At 41.6% G+C, this 20,841-nt stretch overlaps 1 protein-coding gene across 7 annotated transcripts in view; it reads right to left on the reverse strand.

Annotated features, from left to right (window-relative positions):
• LOC131680260 (fasciclin-1) overlaps window positions 1–20,841 on the reverse strand; it is a 613,985-nt gene that overhangs the window by 11,140 nt on the left and 582,004 nt on the right. For all 7 annotated transcript variants that reach the window (XM_058960979.1, XM_058960984.1, XM_058961015.1 and 4 more), the window contains one exon: window positions 7,464–7,608. In XM_058960979.1, the coding sequence (XP_058816962.1) occupies window positions 7,464–7,608 (145 nt within the window). The remainder of the gene's footprint in view (window positions 1–7,463; window positions 7,609–20,841) is intronic.

The following is a 20,841-nucleotide window of genomic DNA, read 5'->3' on the forward strand; positions in this document are numbered from 1 at the left end:
GATCGAGGCCTCCAGCGCGGAAAATTCTCGTTGTCTCCCTTCCATGTTTCTGATTGACTGAAATACTTTTACGAATGACACCATCCATATATAAATGACCGAAGATCGGGGGTTAGTAGCTATTCAGTTTGAGTTTAGCTAACGGACAGCACATGCAGGAGCCTATAACTATGCACGGTGATGCAGACGGCGAAATGGAGACTAGCAAGGCATAGATGCAGTTAAACTGCATTCGGGTGGACAACTTTGAAATGAAATTACTATTTCAGTGGCAACTTCTTTTGACATTTCAACTAAGTTTCACGATAATTCCTAACGCTTCTCAAACAAGAATGTGTGTAAACTTTTTATCAAAAAATCAAATCATCTTTCTTTTGTTATATCAATTCATAGAAAAAAGAAAAAAGAAATTTACTCGAGAATCCTTTTTAGCGAATGAAAATTGCCAAGCCTTTCGTTTAACTCCTTCCATCAAGTTTTGCAGTCTCCTTGGTTACTTTGCTCGCCGCAGAATATGAGTTTGATTTGAACTGCATCTCACTGAAAAACGCAAAAGACACTTGTTTCGCGTCTTCTTGAGGTTCCGCTTCACGATTGCCCAATATGTTTCTATTAGGCGGAGCTCTTGCGTGTTGGGAGGGTTCATGCCCTTGGATAAATGCGGCCAAAACATAACGAAACACTTGTGTTGTTTGAGTAAAGGCAACATACGTTGGTCGAATTTAGAGTGCAATGAATTTTTTCTACAGATCATTTACATTTCATCTGATGCAAGACACTGTGAAATATTGCACCGTCTACCTGCACTAACGTACATATTTCATACTATCTAGATGTAAGTGCAGAGCTGCCTGTCAATTTCGCTGATATTCGGATGGGAGCGTCCACGATTTACGTTGCGCTGAAATATATGTTTTTCAGGCCCTCCTGCATATCACTTTCGTAGTAGATGGTTCCGGTTGCTATGTAAATGTCGTTCATCAAGCCACATGAGATATTTCTTTGCAAACTTCGACAGCTTAATGTGTTTAAAAATCTCTGCCATCTTTGCTCTTCAAGTCGACGTTTACTATTCCTCCCCAAGAAGCTGTTAAGTCTGACTTGACCTAGGTTCCATTATTCTGTACCACGCTGTCAAACTTTGCCAGCATCTTCATGTACAGAATCTGCAAATGTTCTTTGATCAATTTGCTTGTCGTCATGATTTGGAGTCACCACCTTCTTGTAAGTCGGTAGTCCGGCACGTTTTTTTAGCTCAATGAACTTGCTTGTGACTCCCGTCGAAAGTTCCGGCCCGTGGTTCGGGTGCTCTAGTAAGTGCGGTGTTGGATCGCCAAAGTGGGGCAGCTAAGTGCAAAGAAGTTTTCGCTTCCCCGGCTAACCGTTAAGGATCCGACGTATCACTGTAGAGAATAAATCGAACGAGCTTTGCTCTCCTCTGCAGCTCAAGGAGAGGGAAGCAGGTAGGACGAAGGCTTCACCTGGGAAGTGCACTGCGGTGACTTCTGGGCTCGATTGCGGCGAGCAAGTCGATAGTAGCTAGGGAGGTTCCAACAAAGGAGTCAAGCTCACCTCACTAGCTAACCGCCAAGGACCGCTGCCGGAGCAGCCAACGTAAATCACGAGAACTCGGCCGTTGTTGTCCCGGCCGGTCGGAAGAAACCGCCCGTCATTCCCGCCACCAGCGGCATCATCGAAGTGGGCAGAACAGAGGAGATCGGAGTAAATAAACGCCGTAAAATTTAGTTTGTTTGTTTGTTTACTTTTTGTTGTTGTTACGAAAATCCGAAATTCTGTAGAAGCGCCGCCCTGAAAAGAAGGGTCCGCCGGGCAAACAAGAACCCGAGTAGTGGGCAAACCCCTACTTACATTTACTTACAATATGTAGTTTGTAATTTTCTGGCAACACCATCGTTTAGTTATAAAAAAAGTTTAGAGGTTAACAGCGTTGACTTTAAAATCCGTTTTATTTTTCCATACGTTCGACATACAAGCAATAAAATGTAATCGTGACTGCATTCTTAGTCCTGAGCTCATGGCACAACCAACATTTCTGGTCGAGAGTGATGTGTTCGTTTCGATCTCGCGAAAATCAAGATGGCATGGTGAACTCGAAATCAAGCAATGATGGCGAACCCGAACATGTTCAGGTTGGCTATGTAGAGATGCCTTGACGAGTGCCGTTTCCCCGATAGATGGAAAAGGCAGAAGCTGGTACTGTTGCCGAAGGCCGGGAAGCCGCCTAGTGACCCATCGGCGTACAGACCAATCTGTATAATTGACACTACGGGCAAATTTCTTGAGAGGATTATCCTCAACAGGCTAACTCCATACGCAGAAGGTACGGAGGGCCTGTCAAGTAATCAGTTCGGTTTTCGAAAGGGAAAGTCCACGGTGGACGCTATCAACTCAGTGGTAAGGACTGCTGAGATAGCGATCCAACGGAAAAGGCGAGGTATTCGATATTGTGCGTTAGTGACACTTGATGTGAAGAACGCATTCAACAGCGCAAGCTGTTACACCGGCTTGGTCTGCCGGTGGGCCTGTACCGGATCTTGGAAAGCTACTTCCAGAACCGTGTACTATTATACGAGACCGATGCCGGTCAGCGAAGTGTTCTTATTACCGCAGGAGTTCCGCAAGGTTCAATCCTGGGCACGGTACTATGGAACCTTATGTATGACGGGGTTATGAGACTAAAGTTCCCTCCGGGTGTGAAAATCGTCGGTTTCGCCGATGATGTCACCCTGGCGGTCTACGGGGAGTCAATCTCCGAGGTAGAACTAACGGCGGCACACACAATAAGCATAGTGGCAGAATGGATGAGCGCGAGAGGCCTAGAGCTCGCCCACCACAAGACGGAGGTGGTTGTTGTTAATAACCGCAAGTCGGTACAACAAGCAGTTATCCAAGCGGGAGAAGTCGAGATAACTTCTAAGCGGAGTCTGAAGATTCTTGGGGCCATCATAGACGACAAGCTGACCTTCGGCAGCCATGTCGACTATGCGTGCAAGAAGGCTTCGGTGGCTGTCGCGGCATTATCGAGGATGATGTCCAACAGCTCCAAGGTGTGCGCCAGTAGACGTAGGCTACTGGCCGGTGTCGCCGTATCTATCCTTAGGTATGGTGGACCGTCCTGAGCGAGGGCACTGGAAGTAACCAGTTACCGTCGCAAATTGGAGAGCACCTATCGCTTGATGTGTCTCAGAGTGATATTTGCCTACCGCACGGTATCACACGATGCATCCTGCGTGATAGCGGGTATGATGTCAGTCGGGCTGGTCATCCGGGAGGACGAAGATTGTTTTGAGTTGCGTGGCAATAGAGGAGTCCGCGAGCGTGCCAGGGTGACCTCGGTCGCCAGATGGCAGCGTGAATGGGATAACTCCTCGAGAGGTAGGTGGACCCACCAGCTGATACCTAACATATCGAGCTGGGTGGGAAGACCCCATGGGGAAATTCACTTCCATCTGACAGGCCATGGCTGTTTCCGACAGTACCTCCACAGGTTTGGGCAAGCTGAGGCCCCAGTCTGCCCAGGTGTTGACGAAACTGCGGAGCACATACTATTCGTGTGTCCCCGCTTCGACGTCGAAAGAGGAGCTATGCTAGACGTCTGCGGCTGGGACACAACCCCAGATACCCTTATACAGGGGATGTGCCAAGCGGTGGAGAAGTGGAACGCAGTTTCGATTGCTACCACTCAGATTGCCTGCAGGTTGCAGAGAACATGGCGCGCCGAGCAGCAGGCGAGGAGTATGACTAATTCGGGTTTGGTTAGTTAGAGCGGAATGGGTTATGCGCGGAGAAATGAATGAATGGTCTGCTCATGCTGAGGCAAGAGTGGCACAGCGGTAGCAACCGCGATAGCCACGCCGATGCATGACGATAGAGCGAGGGAATAGGCGGATGATAGACGCAGGTATGGTCTGCCCATGCAGAGATGGGAGGGTCGTAACGTAGAGTATATTGCCGGTACCTATCGCTACTGACACCTGGAGGCGTGACAGAGGAATGTAGGGCGTGCGTGAGTGCGAATGTCACGAGTGAGTGAGTACGTTAAGTACGGCCATCCCCCCAGAAATAATGCCGAAAGGTAGTTCCTGGGGATAGATGGCGCAGCCCAATGGAGTTTAGTCGGTATGGCCCCCTGGTTGAGCCCGACACACCCCCAGTACACCCCGTGTGTTAGCTTGGCACCTACCAATAGCACGTGTACTGGGCAAGTACGTAAACTGTATTCTCCATTGTAAAAAAAATCATGATGGCTAACGAAGATCTAAGGTAGCATTCACAAATTACGTAACGCAATAATTGCCCAAACTTGACTCCCCCTCCCCCATGTAAGAAATTGTCACAAGCCTCTCTATCCCTTCTCGATTACTCCTCCTTCTCCATATGTCACAATTTGTCGTACCCCTCCCCCCTAAAATCGTTACGTAATTTATAAATGGTACCGAATGGCATCTCTCACGTAGACGTTAGCCAATACCAAAAAATTCTCTATTAAAGTAGTAGCTGTGGGACATTCGGATACCACTAGATTTACAGCAGCACAACAAGCTAAACCACCCTCGCCCACAATCTCCGAATATCGTTCTTCGGAAAACACAACCGTTTCGGGTTATTTCAAAGGATTCGATTGCAATTGAGCAGCAATATGGGAGCTTAATAATGCCATAAAGTTCTTAGTGAGCCACGCAATCCAGAAGACCTCACGTACAATTATCCAGTTTTGTTCTACCAATCTGGTAGGGTGCCGTACACTTTGAGTACAAAGACTTTCTCGACGGGATGCGGATCGAGCAGCTTTTGCACGAATCGTGTGACATGTGTGAAGAAATTATTGCCGAGAAACAGCATTTGATGCTGCACAAACCTTGGAGGTTACCTGCAATACCGTCAAAGAAGTTCGAACGACAAGACGATCATTGATAGCGTAGGTGACTAATAAGTTAGATTATGATAGGCCGAAGGCGCAACAATCAAAACGATAATGTAGTGATAAAAAAATCATCCAAGCAGAGGCTTTGCGGTGGGTGTGGTGGTAATTGTTTCAAGTTTCGTAATCAGTTTAAGTTCCGTGATGCGAAATGTTACAATTGTGAGCGAAAAGATTACATATCTGTCAAAACTGAATGTCACCCCGTGACGAACTCAGCATGGGCATGAAATCCCCCTGCGAGCATCGATGTATAAAACTTTCCGTTTGAGAGGGAAGGGAGAGAGAAAATGACGAGCATTGGTTGTGCGACACGTAAAGATTCTAGGCATCGTATAAGGCCGCTTACCGAGTGTCTGCGAGAAGCTGCGCTGGGGCTGGTACTGTACTGACATTAGGATACGAGATGCGATTGAATCTGTTTGCAGCAAACTGAAGGATGCAAGAGTGGAAGCCGACCGGATCTGCGCCGACTGGCTGCCTTCACTGTGACAGACTCCAATTAAATTGCTGTAATCAGGTTTCTCGCATCCTAATGTCAGTTTCAGCCCCAGCTCAGCTTCTCGCCGCAACTCTGTAAGCGGCCTAAGGGGGCTTACAGAGTGGCGGCGAGAAGCTGAGCTGGAGCTGGTACTGACATTAGGATGCGAGAAACCTGCTTGCAGCATATCACATGGAACTAGAGCCTAAAAAAATTGATATCCCTGCGTGAACTTGAAAGAAAACGAAATTATATTCATACCGGCTGCGATGAATGAAATTTTTGGTTCGTTTCCCTTGTCATTCGTTCTCCCGACGCAGCGCATTCAGGTACGGACATGTTCGGTTTAAGAAGCAAACTGAATTTTGTTTCTATGCTAGCTCTGAGCAGAATTACTGAGCAAAAGTGCCTCAGATAAAGATTACGCAGTTCATTTATGCTTGAAAATGTAGAAGATGCTACCTTCTGCCTTTAAGTTGTCCACATAATAACAAATGAATGCTTTGGTTGGTGAATGAATTTATTTTTCCTCTGCAGTCAAGCATTCGATTCTGCATGAAATTTCAGTCGGTTGGAAAGTTTATGAATGCGGGAGGCGTTGAATTTGAATGTCGGTTTCGGTAAATGCAAGCAGAAATAGGTAGCTGATTTTGATATTTTGTGACACTGAATGGAGCATGTCAGAGTGAAAGCCGAACGGATCTGCACCGACTTCCTGCGTTTACTCTGACATGCTCCATGTTATGTTTTCGGTTCTCCTCGTCAGTAACTAACACCATCTTAATGCTAGTTAGACACTAAAATCCAAAAAGTCACACGTCTTGTGTGAACGCTAAACAGCAGCCTAGTATCGAGTAATGTCTCGATAGTAAGTACAAAGCTTCTGTTTGCCGTCGAGGAATGTGAATCGAAACCATCTTTTGGTTTAAGAACCAAACGCCTGGTACTATGCAAGATTCCCTATTGGGAAAATTTTTTGAACAAGACCAATTTTATTGTGCATAAGGACACAAGGTCTTCCATAAAGTATGTTTTTTAGTGTTTCGGATTCTCCTCGACAGTAACTAACACCAACTTAATGCTAGTTAGATAAGTCCAAATCAGCACCAAATTGGCGCTAGTTACGCACAAAAGATTTGGTCTAATTTTTCCCATTTGGGAATATTTCATAGTACGTGGAGATGTAGCCATCGGCAACTTTTCGAAAATCACAGAATAAAACGAGCAGCGCCGAAAAAATAGCAGTAATATTTTTTACTTTTCGAACTTTGGACCACTCCATATTCGATTGGTTGTATTAATCTATTATTATGGACGATTAGTCAATACTCTTTGTATTAAATTTCAAAGCATGTAGCTCTTGAAAATAATGCGTTTAACGGATAATCGATTACAATCACTAATGGCGGAACGACCCTTAGCATGATAACGACAAACGATACCGGCGGCGGTCAAACATAACCACTAACAATAGGTAAAATCCCAATCGGTCACCAAAAATCCGTACGGATATTTTTCCGTGCAGACAACGCAATGGAACCATTGTTATAAGCATAAAAGGAAGTACTCATTTAAACAGGTTCAAAATTAAGCAAACATGTTTGTTTTCCCCAAACAGAATAATATTTATCCCATTTCCAAGCATAATGCACATCAAGCTAACTGGCTCTTGCTGTGTCTCATCCCTGTGACACAGTCGAACCACGACGAACTTGTTCAGTGTCCAAACGGAAAATCGAGTTTTGCACGATTCCCACAGAACTAGCTGCTGCGAGTTGTGACTGTAGTTAGTCAGTCAGCACATAGACCAGCTGACGAGTTGCGAGCGAAGAAAAATCAACAGAGCACTGGAAAATTAAGATTTTATGGCTAAGTAACGGTACTTTTGGGATGGCGAACCTCGAACAAAACAACACCCTAGTTTCCAGTCCCAAAAACGACACCGGGTCGGGTGGGATGTGCGACATGGGGTTCGGAAGACTAGCTACATTATACATACATAGATATTTGTTGTAGAATAAAATGTATATTTATACTTACTTCGGTCCTCTTCCTTCACTCGGATCTGGAGGTTATGCGGTCCAACCGTTGGCAGGATGAGCGAATCGTTGGACAAGTTTTTCAGGTCCGTCATGGTAAACACTCGGTCCGCTACTACCAGATGGCGCTCCAGCACGGATCTAGTCTGTTGAGCGGGCATTGTAGTTGTCGTCCGAGTTGGATTTTAGGATTGGAACGGATAAAGAAGATGGTCAAAAATGTTGTCAAGAGCTAAATAAGGAGGTATGAGAATGCAGTTAAGAGCTGGCGTGAACAGAGCACAAATTTTCGGCTGGGTTCATTCCTGCATACAGTAACTTGTTGTTCGACGGAATGGCAAATGGAATATCAAATATGCATTTGCTGGGCTGATGAAAAGGGACGAAGAAATTTATTTGCCTTCTAAAAGAAGCATAATGAAAAGTTTGCAAAACGACGAGCATTGAGATGCTTGATAATGAATTCCTGTTATTTTCATATTTAATTCAGTTTAATTTGTAATTTATTTAGCATTTGCGATATCCTGGTGGTTTGAGCATTTACATTTTACATATCTTTTGTAAGAAATGTAAAAATGTAGTAAAATAGAGTAAAAATACGAATCATTCTGTATATAATATAGCTTATATGGTAGGTTTCCTTCGTCCTAGCTTTGGTTCCAATCCTAACATTCGTGCAAATGATTATACCTACACGGATACGAAAAACTACCCAAAGTTGAGCTCTTTTGACACAATCTCGGGGTATCGTGGAATAAGGTAAAATTAGGTAAACCGTGTTGAAACAAGTTTCCATTTAACCACGGCAAAAATCACATCTCATTGATAGGTTTTTTATACTCAACCTTAAGTTAAATATACTTAAATTTAAGTTGAATCTACCTAATTATGAGTACACCTCAAACAAGTCAAAAGTACATTATTCCACGGAAGACCTCGACTGAGTCGAATCTCTCATTTTGTTTTTGACAACACTAATAAGTTCGAAAGCGATGCAAAACTCAGAAGTACCTAAATTTAAGTTAAAAGAACTTATTCTGTGGGTTGTTTTATTTTCCCGTGTATAGAATATTCGGCTCAGAAATTCCACACGGATCAACTCCTACCAAAATGTAGCCCGAACCAAAAGTTTGAGCGCCGTACAGGAAGGATTCTCAGATTCAGTACAGTCGTAGCACTATTCCTGTATTTATTTTGTTTTCAATTAATATTGGTGTAAACATTCCTGAAATTGCATATCTAGATCATTTGGAGATTTTAAAAAAAGTCTTCGAGACTGCTTACGTAGAATACAGAAACCATGATGGCCACATCAGCTTAAACTAAATGCTTCCAATATAAGTTTCCTTATTCTCAGGCACCATGGGAAATCTGGAAATTCGTGTGGAGCGTCAGCATGATTTTAATAAGTTTTACAAATTGAAGCATAGAACTCGGTTTAATACGAAGAGATCTGAAATCAATGGCCACTGCATTTGGCCGCAGCACCACCTTTTGCTGCTAAGACTCACTCATCTCGATAGATCACCACGGTAAGCGTAAAAGTAACAATGCACACAAGATAAAAGTAATCATCTTTCTATCACTTAAGTGGCTATTGTTCTCGGTAGCTGACATTTATTATGTGAATATTTTTTCTAGAGAATGAAATAATTGGGGACTAAGCCTATTTATGCGCTGTTATTATAACGCTACTCATTTGAAGCCGTTGATTAGAACAGCATTTGCCATCCTTGTTCGACGCTTTACATGAATACACTGAAGTTTTTTTTATGCGGGGGATACGTACCGCATAAAAAAAATCCGCATAAAAAATACCGCATAACTTTGAAAATCCGCATAAAAAAAACCGCATAACTTTGAGAATCCGCATAAAAAAAACCGCGTAACTTTGAAAATCCGCATAAAATAAAACCGCATAACTTTGAAAATCCGCATAAAAAAAACACATAAGGTGTGAAATATTTTTCAAGATTAAGAGCCATAGTACTCAAGGAAAAGCAAGGATTTGAAGTAAAAAAGTTTAGAAAAAAGCGTGGAGTAGGGTCATATGAGCAAGCTTAGAGTTTTCCGGCTACTTAGCTCTTTTTCTTCTGCAACGCAGGAGTCAGGATCTTTTGGCATTAAATGCGAATCACCTGAGTCTGCGGCATGTCCAGACAAGCGTAAAGTCACTTAATGACTTATGCTGTCGGAACCGTGACTTCTTGGAATCGCAAGCCTGACCTCGGCACCTAACCGACCAGCATCGAGATAACGATTTCGAGAGAAATTTCAACGTCGGGAAATTTCTCCGTCGGAGTAGACTAGGCCCCCGCCGGGGACTAATTCGAATAGATCGGGAAGTAGCGCCGGCAGATGCTCGTAGGGGCGCCTGACAACTGGAAGTCACTCCACCCCGAATCGCAGTTCGTATCGGTTTCGGAAGATCTTCCACTGCCGGGGAACTTTTCGTCGGAGTAGGAAAGATCCACCGTCGGGGACTATTCCGAGTAGTCCGTAGCGAATCGCCGGCTTGAATCATCGGGGCGCCAGTGAACTGGACGCAATCCTCCACCGGGAATCGCTGTACTAACCTCGGCATTCTGCCGGACTGCATCTAAGGAAGAATAACGTGTCCGTCAACGGTTGCAGGAGACATTCTTTCGTCGGGGAACTCTCCGCGAGGTAGGCTAGCTCCACCGTCGGGAGCTACGCCGAGTAGCACCGAACGCGACAGACCCTGGTCGTTGGGGCACCAGTGAACCGGAAGCCACCCTCCAACCGGAATCAGATCGACCACGGCATCCAACTGGTCAACGTAACCCTCCAACCGGAATCAGATCGACCACGGCATCCAACTGGTCAACGTAGAGAGGAAGGCATATAGAATATCATGCCGTGCAGGACTGATATGGCGGTTACGAGACAAGCGAAATCTAGCACGACCAGCTAGACCTGGAATCAAGTGAAGTGCATTAACACGCCTCCCCCCAAAGTAGTCATTTCAAATGGAATCCGGGGGATCAGGCAAATGTCGGACTTCTTGGTGGAGTTTAGAGGAATAGAGAGTTATCTTCTCTGTTCAGAGTCCCTCACTCTGGCACATGATGGACGAAATCGGTAGTATGGTCTAACTACTGAACGTGTGCCGGGTCGGCGTAAAAGCTTTATCACCAAGTAAAAAAAAGATACACGCTCGGAGACTTTTTTTCCGATCTCGCCGAACTGAGTCGAATGGTATAAGAGATTCGGCTCTGCGGGCCTCGGTTAAAAAGTGTAAATTCCGACCGATTGCATAAGTTTTATTATGAGAAAGGTAAAAAGGTATTCAGTCATTTTCTGTTTTTGTTTTCACTGCATCAAGAATACTTCTCATATCCTTAACCCAAAGACTAGTAATTTATAACCTAAAATAAAAATATGAATAATTTATGTCTTTTGTTTAAGCATGTGCATTCACGAGGATCTATCTTTCGATAAAAGTCGCTTCAGGTGATGCCCTAGAAATTAAAAGGAAGCTGCATAAAAAGAATCGCATAACTTTGAAAATTCGCATAAAAAACCGCATAACTTTGAAAATCCGCATTAAAAAAAACCGCATAACTTTGAAAATCCGCATAAAAAAAACCGCATAACTTTGAAAATCCGCATAAAAAAGTCGCATAAAAAAAATCCGCATAAAAAAAGACTTCAGTGTATTGCACTATTTTGAAGCCATTTTGATTTCTATTCTGGTTTTTCGGAACGAAACAAAGAGTTGATGTTTTTTGGCTGTTTTCGCACTACATTGCAGGTACCCATAATTGGGTAACTTCGTACTCAGATTTGTGTAATACCGTAACCCTGAGTAGGGAAAAACCAAGTGCGTATAGTGAAGTGCGCGGTACCAAATCACCCAGAATGGTCGCAGGTTTTGTGTGCGTAGGAGATATAACCATAAATAATGTGCATTCTACTTTTTCAGCTATCTAAATTCTTCAACTAACGAAATGTCGGTCCCCACAAACCTGCACGTTGTCCTTGTAGAACCAACCGGATAATGTGTCGGCATTTTGGTTTCTTCCAGAATTCAATGATACAAGCAAGTCCGACTCGGAATCAATTGTGTTACGCGTCCTGCAGAATTTCAAACCGAATTCCGTTCCCTACCAATTAGCTAAACTACGAGGATGTGATCAACCGATAACCCTACTGATGGAAGCAGCTAGCGAAGTCGGCGAAGAAAAAAAAGTCTGCCCCCAGATCCGTTCTTGATCATGTTTTCAGTATGAAATGTTCTTCAGTGCACTGGTTAGTGCCACCAAACGAACCCGGCGATCGAGGTATGCATTGTGTACTACCTCTACAAAGGTGTACTACTATGCATAAAGGAGCTAGTGAATGGTTAAAATGTAGAGGTGTAGCTACTTAATTCTTAATATAGTACAAATATGTTTGTACGACAGTCAATATGAGTAGCAGTGACCTATTAAAAGAACTGGAAGACCAAGAAGAACATTGAAATGGTCGGCTACAGTCCAAAACTAGTCTTCCCTTTCGCTGGTTCCAATCTCTCAGAAAGCGTATACCTCCGCGTACCAACATACGCCCTTACTAGCTAGCACGCGTGCTACAAAAGTGAAAGCTTCGTACACGACAATCGGTCCTGCCAAAATCCAGCGGTCTGCCTCAATTGTAACCAAGCTCGTTTTTCCAGTAAAGACAGCTCTTGTGTCAAAACCAGCAAATGCGTAAATTGCGGTCGGGAATACATCGCTCATATCCGACGATGCCCAAAGTACTTGGAGGAAGAAGAGTTCATCAAGGTCAAAACCGGTAGCGCTCGGACAGAGTCCAGGCGTTGGTAGCCAAGAAAACCTCAGGCACAAATTATTCCAATACAGTGCGCGGAGAACCCAAGTCGGACAACTGCGATAAAACCATCCAGCTTCTTCCTGGAGAGAACAAATAACTGAAACAGGTCAAATAGTAACGGACAGAAAATGAGAAGGAAAATGTGATCATGTTTCTTAAACAACAAGACGCGAAATTGTAAAAACAATGAACTTCAATCCCTTCGCCATGCGTTCAACGAGTTCATCAAGAGGTTCAGTAGCGGTTCTCGCGACTATACCTCTCGGGGAAATTGGTCTGATCGGATTGAAACCAGAAAAAGGAAATTATGTCGAACCTACAGCGTCGACAGAGAGATTCGAACCGGACTCTTTTATCCAATACAATTCCACCGATCCAAGAGAATGGAGATTAAAGTCGCACGCCAAAGAAAATCGTATAGCCCCATCTAACAAAACGAACATCTGCTTTCGCTCTACCCGCATCCAATAAATTCTTCGTTGTCTAGTTCTAGCTCCACAAGTTTAAATTTAAATTAAAATACTAAAATTTAAATACTGCGGATTCCAAACCGGTGAGACGAACTCGATGATTGGTCTGATCAATGCGCAGTATAGAAATTTTAGGCAATACGTTCCATCAAATCTTGGAAATTAATTCCAACTGTGGGTTATATAAGAATTGAACGACAGTTTGTGGTTAAGAATTACACTAAGATCACAGATTTTATTGACTTTCTGCAGCGCAACCCCACCGATACTGTGATTGAAGATGAACGGATTGTTCTTCCTATGGAACATAATCATGGAGCAGTCGCCAATGTTTACAGTGAACCAGATCTTTCGACACCATTTCACAAAGCGATCTAGTAGTGCTTGGTGTCGGCGGCAGTCCTTGACTGACTGGATGATTAGGTGCAGCTTAAGATCGTCGGCAATTGCGAGCTTGCACCAGGAAACTACACTACATAATTAAAAAAGAAATTGAGAAAAGCAACGAGTCCAGATTGCTGCCCTGCGGTACACCTGATCTATTGGTAAATGGTGTCGATACACAAGAGTCCACTTCCACACAATACGCTCTATGCATAAGATAAGACGGTGGTTCATACTTCTAAACCTGCGAATCTGTGACACAGTGGACCATTATTTTCTTCGCAAATCGTGGGAATCAAATGATCGTGTCCCATTTGAACCTGATATGGCTCGCTATATGCGTTGACATCCATACTCGCTTGGTGTCCTCTAGTTGTTGTGCAATTTATGTTGGAGATGAAATGTACAGTTCTCTAATCAACAATGGTTACAATAGCACAAATCAATCTCCAGCATAAACGTACAGCAACTATGAATTTATCTCGACTCATGCAGGAAGGTAAAGCTTCCATAGCATTGGTTTAAGAACCGTATTTCCATAAAGGAAACCTCTATTTTGAAAAAGTTACTCAACACTGCCTTCATTGCTTACAACAAGACAGGCATGACTAACCCATGTGAAATGTCTCGTGCTTGCATTCTTGCAAATAAGGCTATTGACGCGTGTCTCATATCGGAGCTCACAACTCGCGATATCTGTGTTGTCACAGTTACACTGACTGTGGGAAACATAGACAAAATATATGTATATATCTCCTTCTGATGATTTCAAAAGCGTTGTATCATATTGTAGCATAAATGGGCTTCCGCTCATTACCGGCAGTGATGCGAATGCTCATCATATCATTTGGGGCAGCTCAGACATCAATCTGAGAGGCTCTGAACTGATTGAGTACATAAGTAGTACAAATATCCATATTCTGAATGTGGGAAGCCGACCAACTTTTGCGAGGTCTGGGAGGGAGGAGGTGTTAGACATAACACTTTGCTCTGATAGCATTTTGCATGAGCTGGGAAATTGGCAGATTCCAAATGAAACTGAATCGTCTCTATCCGATTATAAATATATATATTTTTCGATCATTTTGATGTCACCTTCAATGTGGTAACATATCGTAATCCTAAATCTACAAACTGGGACCTCTTTTTGGAAAAGTTGGCGAATGAATTTCATGGATATTTTACAACAATCAGTCAACTAGACAACTTAGATGACATCGTGGATACGACAAACTCATTCATATTGGCATCCTACGAAGAAGCTTGTCCACTTCGTACTGTTAAATCGACTAGGGGAACCCCTTGATGGAGGGCTGAGCTTGAAAGAATGAAGAAAGTTATGAGAAGAGCTTGGAACCGGCGGCAGCGTGATGACTCCAAATCTTTCAGGTCAGCTCGTAGTGCATATAACAAATGTCTTAGATCTGCAGAACGGGCTGGTTGGCAAAACCTATGCACTAATGTCTCTAGTCTGAACGAGGCTAGCAGGATAAATAAAATTCTCTCCAAATCGAATGATTTTCAGATGAACTCCTTAAAAACACACACACACTTTCCAGGCTGTATCGATCCGGAGCTGAACTATGTTCACAGATCTCATTCTGGTGATTCGGACTCGTGGGCGTTAGCACGCACATTGGTTTCCACTGAATCGGTCAAGTGGGCAGTTGACAGCTTTGCTCGATACAAATCACCCGGAAAAGATGGAATACTTCCCGTGCTACTGCAAAAGGGATCTGATATTCTTAAACATGTCTTGAAAATGATTTTGCTTTCCGGTCTTGCTACCGGGTATATCCCGAAAGCATGGCGAGAAATAACTGTTAGATTTATTCCCAAAGGGGGGCGCTCAAGCTATGAAGAAGCCAAGAGTTTTAGGCCTATCAGCTTAAGTTCTTTTCTTCTGAAAGCTTTGGAACGGATAATCGATCATCACATCAGGAACGTTAGTTTAGTTGAATATCCACTGCACAAAATGCAACATGCATATCAGTGTGGGAAATCCACGATCACTCTGCTTCACGATGTTGTTTACAACATTGAGAAAGCCTTCTCGCTCAAGCAGTCTAGCTTAGGTGTATTCCTAGATATTGAGGGTGCTTTTGACAATGTGTCCTTCCAGTCTATTCTGGACGCGCGGTCATGGGATACCTGCATGTATCTTGGATAAACGCAATGAGTAACCGCATTATTTGCTCGTCACTGCGACAGGCTGAGATACGGAAGTTGAGTATTTGCGGTTGTCCTCAGGGCGGCGTTCGGTCACCTTTGTTATGGAACTTGGTAGCTGACGGCTTGTTGAAGAAACTCAATGAGCTTGGATTTCCAACCTACGGGTTTGCTGACGATTACCAAATACTAATTACTGGATTTTGCATCGGAACAATCTTTGACTTAATGCAACAGGCATTAAGAGCTATCGAACAGTGGTGTCGACAAGTTAAATTATCAGTTAACCCAAGCAAAACTTCAATGGTTCTTTTCACGAAGAAGCGAATAACAACGGGGGTTCGTCCCTTGCAGTTCTTTTATTCTGAGCTACTGCGTGCAGATCAAGTCAAATACGTTGGAGTTATATTAGATTCCAAACTGAATTGGTCTGCTCACATTGAGTTCAGAGTCAAGAAAGCGTGCATGGCCTGCGGGCAGTGTAGACGAACTTTTGGAAAGACCTGGGGTCTCAAACCTAAATACATCTATTGGATTTACATGACAATTGGTCGGTGTTAGGTCAGACCGGACTAAGTGACAGTGCATTGATTTCGAGAAAAACGTGTTTAAAGTTTGAATCGCAACATCCTTTATATTATAATTGTAAAATAATGTTTACCATAATTCTTGTTTATTGTTTCATATTTCAAGATGAAGAGATTCTTTACCCAGTGCTATCATTAACTCATTTTTTGATGTTTTGCGACTTGGTCCGGTCTGACTTAACACGGGCCAAATGTACGTCCAATACTGTCATACGGATGCCTTGTGTGGTGGCAGAGGGGAGAGGTGGTGACAGTCCAGTCAAAGCTAAACCATCTGCAAAGAATGGCGCTCATGGCGTTGACTTTCACCACGACTCCGACTGCTGCTCTTGAGCAGTGTTGCTAAAAGAGCGAGAAACCAACACATCCTCCTCGTTCGCCTGGGAGCGCGAGACTCACACTGTATGCTCCCTACTGCTGTACACACGTTTTCGTAGAACTCTCAAATATGTGACAGTCAGCACGAGCGGCAATTATGTTTGATTCATGTGAGTTATCTGTCTTCGCTATAAGCTCGTGTGTCACTCGCACTCTTGTCGGCTCGCTAGATATCAGCTCTAACGACGAGTGGGTTCCCATGACGGGACTCCTCAACTGCGAGTTTTTGCTGCATGCCACCCACTCCCGTGTGCTAAGCACTCTTTAAAGCTCTGAAGATGTTTATTAGAACAGCACGAATACACTCTTTTAGCAACTGGGAGCGCTCGTAAAGGAGCGAAAGGATCAGGTACGGCATTCTGATGAAATCCTAAAACAGCGCAAGCAAAAACTAACTAAACTAACAGTGCGCGCGTTCGCATTAAATTGTCATTGCATACATACGTTATCTGTCTATACAAATTTATGCCGGTCGTATTTAAAGAACAAATTAAATATATTGTTTTTCATATTTTTTTAAAAATCTGTAATCAAATTATGGTGTCTTAAATAAAACTTGTCTTTTAAGGGGCGTCTACTATAAAGTGCTCAAACTGAAAGTAATTTTGTTATACGATTTTCATGGCAAGGTGACAATGGACCTCTCGTTAAGGTTTATGTATACATTCATTATGAATGAAAAATTTTCAGGCAGGCAAAGCAACACATACGAGCTTTCGAAGAGAAGACGTTGAACCCTTTCCATGTCGAGGAGTGCCGCGGCGGACATGATAACTCTTGATACAATTGTCTGAAATAGAAAATTCAATAAAAATTTTTAAAGCATAGACTTGTAGTTACTCGATGAACAAAAAAAAATATAGAACAGTTGGAATTTCGGAAAATGGCATAAGATAAACCGAAAAATAAAATTCGTTCACTTTTCTTCAAAATAACGAAGAAGATTTTTGTATTCCATTTTCCCATAGTTCATCGACTGACTACACATATTATGCATTCTCATAAAAACTGTTGTTTTCGTCAAGAAGAAAACAATGTTTTTTTTTATTTCGATTATAGAGGTTTTAACCTTAAGGTCATTGGCCTCTTCAGGTTAGAAAAATCTCTTATGAAAAATTTCTAACCCTATGTGCGGGGTCGGGACTCGAACCCACGTGCGCTGCGTACAAGGCAATCGATTTACTAATACGCTGCGCCCATCCCCGAAAACAATGTTGTTCAGTCATGTTCAAATCTCAATTAGTACAAATTTATAAAACTTTTTCTATATATTTGTTGAAATGATCTAAATCCAAGATTATGTGTATGACTAAGAGAAGCAAGTGAATCACGATAGTAGGAATTAGTTCAGACATATTTCGTTTCTTTAGTCATTTTGATTTTCATTTAAATTCAGCATCTTCAAAATTTTCATTTTCAGAATTCCACCAAGACGCTCAAAGAGAAACTATTTTCATTTAAAGTTTGATTTTATTAATTACCTTAACTATTCTTTACAATTTGACTATTACTTCGATAATTTATCATCCCACATCCATGCTTTTCGTCAAATTTAAATATTGAATCATCCTTTATACTACTTAATTACCATTGAAAATAACTTTTTTTATACTTAATTCGGCAAAACAACCCATTCGGGAAAATACCAATCGGCAAAACAAACCCGAACCCTAGTTAATTCGTTATCTGGGAAAAGCCAGCGTGAGAAGTTGACGAGCAAGTAAAAATTACTATTTCAATGCTAGTATTGCTTGTGGCGCAAAAACTCGATTCGAACCGTATTACGCACTTAACATTCTACTAATAAATTTATCTCGAAGACTGGTTAGTTCGGCTGGCCTGTCTATGAGAGTACCATCTCCATAACTTCAAATACATGTGTTTTGGCAGCTCGCAGTTTTCAGTAGCAGCTTTATTACTCACACTTTTAAAGTGCAGCGTTCAGCTTATACTACGTTCACACTACGAGTTAAAACATGTTTTAACGCTATCTTGATGAAATTTTTCTTGTTGCTAATTATTATAACGTGTTTTAACTCTGTAGTGTGAACGTAGTATTAGTGAAAAGTGCGCAAAATCATTCACTGGAGATTTCTTCTATCATAGTCTGCTGGCTGTATCAATTTAGGACTGTGAGCGTATGCTTTAGAGTATATAACGCACGCTGTACATTTCTTACAGCTGATAGATTTGCTCTGAGTCCGTCGTAATTTGGAGAACAGATAGCGTATGTTGGAATTGGTCACGAAATTTTTAACAAATTAAGTGCTTATGTTTAGAAATTCACTTTATGACGGTAGTCGATCTCCTACATACATATTCTCTAGAAGCCAATGTTTCTTAATGGATTTGAATTTTTGTAGTGAACCGCATTAAAAGCGTTTATCTCGAAACCATGTATTTAATCCGAATATCAAGCACAAGTCTTGATCCGATTCATTTAATGCAAAATGTACCAGGAATGGTCATAGATGTATACTACCCATGATTGCATATTTGTCCCGTTTTCTATGGGATTTCCTATCTTTATGGGACTGACTTGCGATCATAGGCAGTATAAGTCACAAAGATTTTATAAATCTTGTAAAATGAAACAGGCCGCGGATTTGATGTTCAAAGATGATGTCGTGCAGGGGTCGACGTGAGCCGCCATTTTGAATTTTGGAATGATAAAAAAATAAACCAATTCAGCAATTATACACTGAAAATATAAATTCGTAAATGGAAAAAATGATCGTGCAATGCACGAGTTCATTCGTCATTTTCTGCAACGAAGTATTTTCGTGCATTGTAAATAGTAGATTTCAGTCATTTCATTCACAAATTTTATTTTTTTTTGTTTTTTGCATATTAAGTGTACATTGTACGATATCGAAATTATTTTTCGTGAATGAAACGAAATGGTGTTATTTAAAAAAAGGTTTGTGTGTATTACTAACAATTTCGTTGCTTGCACGAATTTATTTTCGTTCATCTTAGAAAAGTTATCGTGTTCAATTAAAAATAATTTCTTTTTATTCGATCTTTTAAGATCGATATTTGCATACCAATTTTTTTTAATTAAAGGGATCGATCTGGCAAAATGAATTTTATTTCAAACAGCTAACCACTAACATTTTCAATTTTTTTTTATGAAAATTAGTTTCACTCTTGTAGCAACTATTCAATTCGATATTTTACGAAAATTATCTGCACAAAACAAATTCTTAGCGATTTATGCATATATCATTTCAGTGACATAACGTGAAGGCACATAATTCCGCACACCTAAGGCATGAGTAAAGCTAAATTCGTTATGAAAAATCAATCCAAATTGTTAGAGTTATGCAATAAGTCTCACTGGCTAGCAATTTTATTATGTTTCTATGGAAAATTATAAGGAGAATTTAAACAGAATTACACAAAATTACAAAAAATTACAAAAAATCAAAGATGTGTTGTTGCACCAAATTCCGCGCATCATATATTGCACTGATTGAAATTCCGCGCACAGGTGCTTCAAATTCCGCGCAGAACATTATTTAGTAGGATTTCAACAAAAGTGGAACCTCATCTAAATCTATAGGATTTTTTGTTAACGTATTTTTTTTCTTCCTTGTAACCTCATCGAAATATTGCTGATAGACTAGTCGCAACAAACGATAATTATCCTTTCATATTGTATTGGAATTTACGTTTGCTGGTTTGTGACAAGTTTTATCAAAGGATTTTGCGATGTTACCGGTTCAGCAGGTTCTGTAATCAAATTTCTTCCAGTAACCGTTGGAAGCAGAAGTTTTGGAAGATTCGTACTAAACCAAAAACATAAAAGAGTATGGGTCATGTACATGTACTGTTTTATCTCCCTGGTTTAGTTCGAATCTTTCATAACTCTGGCTCAATGTTTGAAGACAGGTTTGGTACTCTTCCAGATATGTATGAATGTAGCTGAAAGAAACCTTTTATCCATTACCTTCCCGGAGTTTTCGCAGCTCTTTAGATGAAATGGTCGGTGTTAAGCCAGACTGGACTATGTGACAAAATATTGATTTCGAGAAAAACGAGTTTAAATTTTGAATTGCAGCATCCTCTACGTTATAATTATTTTTTGCCATGATTCTTGTTTATGGTTACATATTTCAAATCTGGCAAAAGTTGAATGTTGCTGAAGAAATTCTTTATCCAGTATTTGTATTATCTCATTTTTTGAAGTTTTGCGACCTAGTCCGGTCTGACTTAACACCGACCAAATGTCCTTATCGGACCATAAGCAATGGTTTTTGACGTTTTCTAGAGTGTATTATATGTTTTTCTTGTTGGCTGAGACTACCATTTTTATGAGCGGAATTGGGTTCGCCTAAATTTAGTGCACCTTTTTCCACACACTGTAATTTCAGCGATAATACCCTAGATAATACCTATTCATAAATGTGCTGGCCATTTTGGTCTTATGAATTGTAATTCAACACACTCTTTTTATTTTGATGTTTACAAGTTTGAAAATGAAAATCAACCGTTTCGCTTCAAATTAGTTATACTGTCTACATTATGGTCTTAACGCAATCGCTTAGGAAAT

This window comes from Topomyia yanbarensis, chromosome 1, assembly GCF_030247195.1.
Source record: "Topomyia yanbarensis strain Yona2022 chromosome 1, ASM3024719v1, whole genome shotgun sequence".
Taxonomy (NCBI): Eukaryota; Metazoa; Arthropoda; class Insecta; order Diptera; family Culicidae; genus Topomyia; species Topomyia yanbarensis.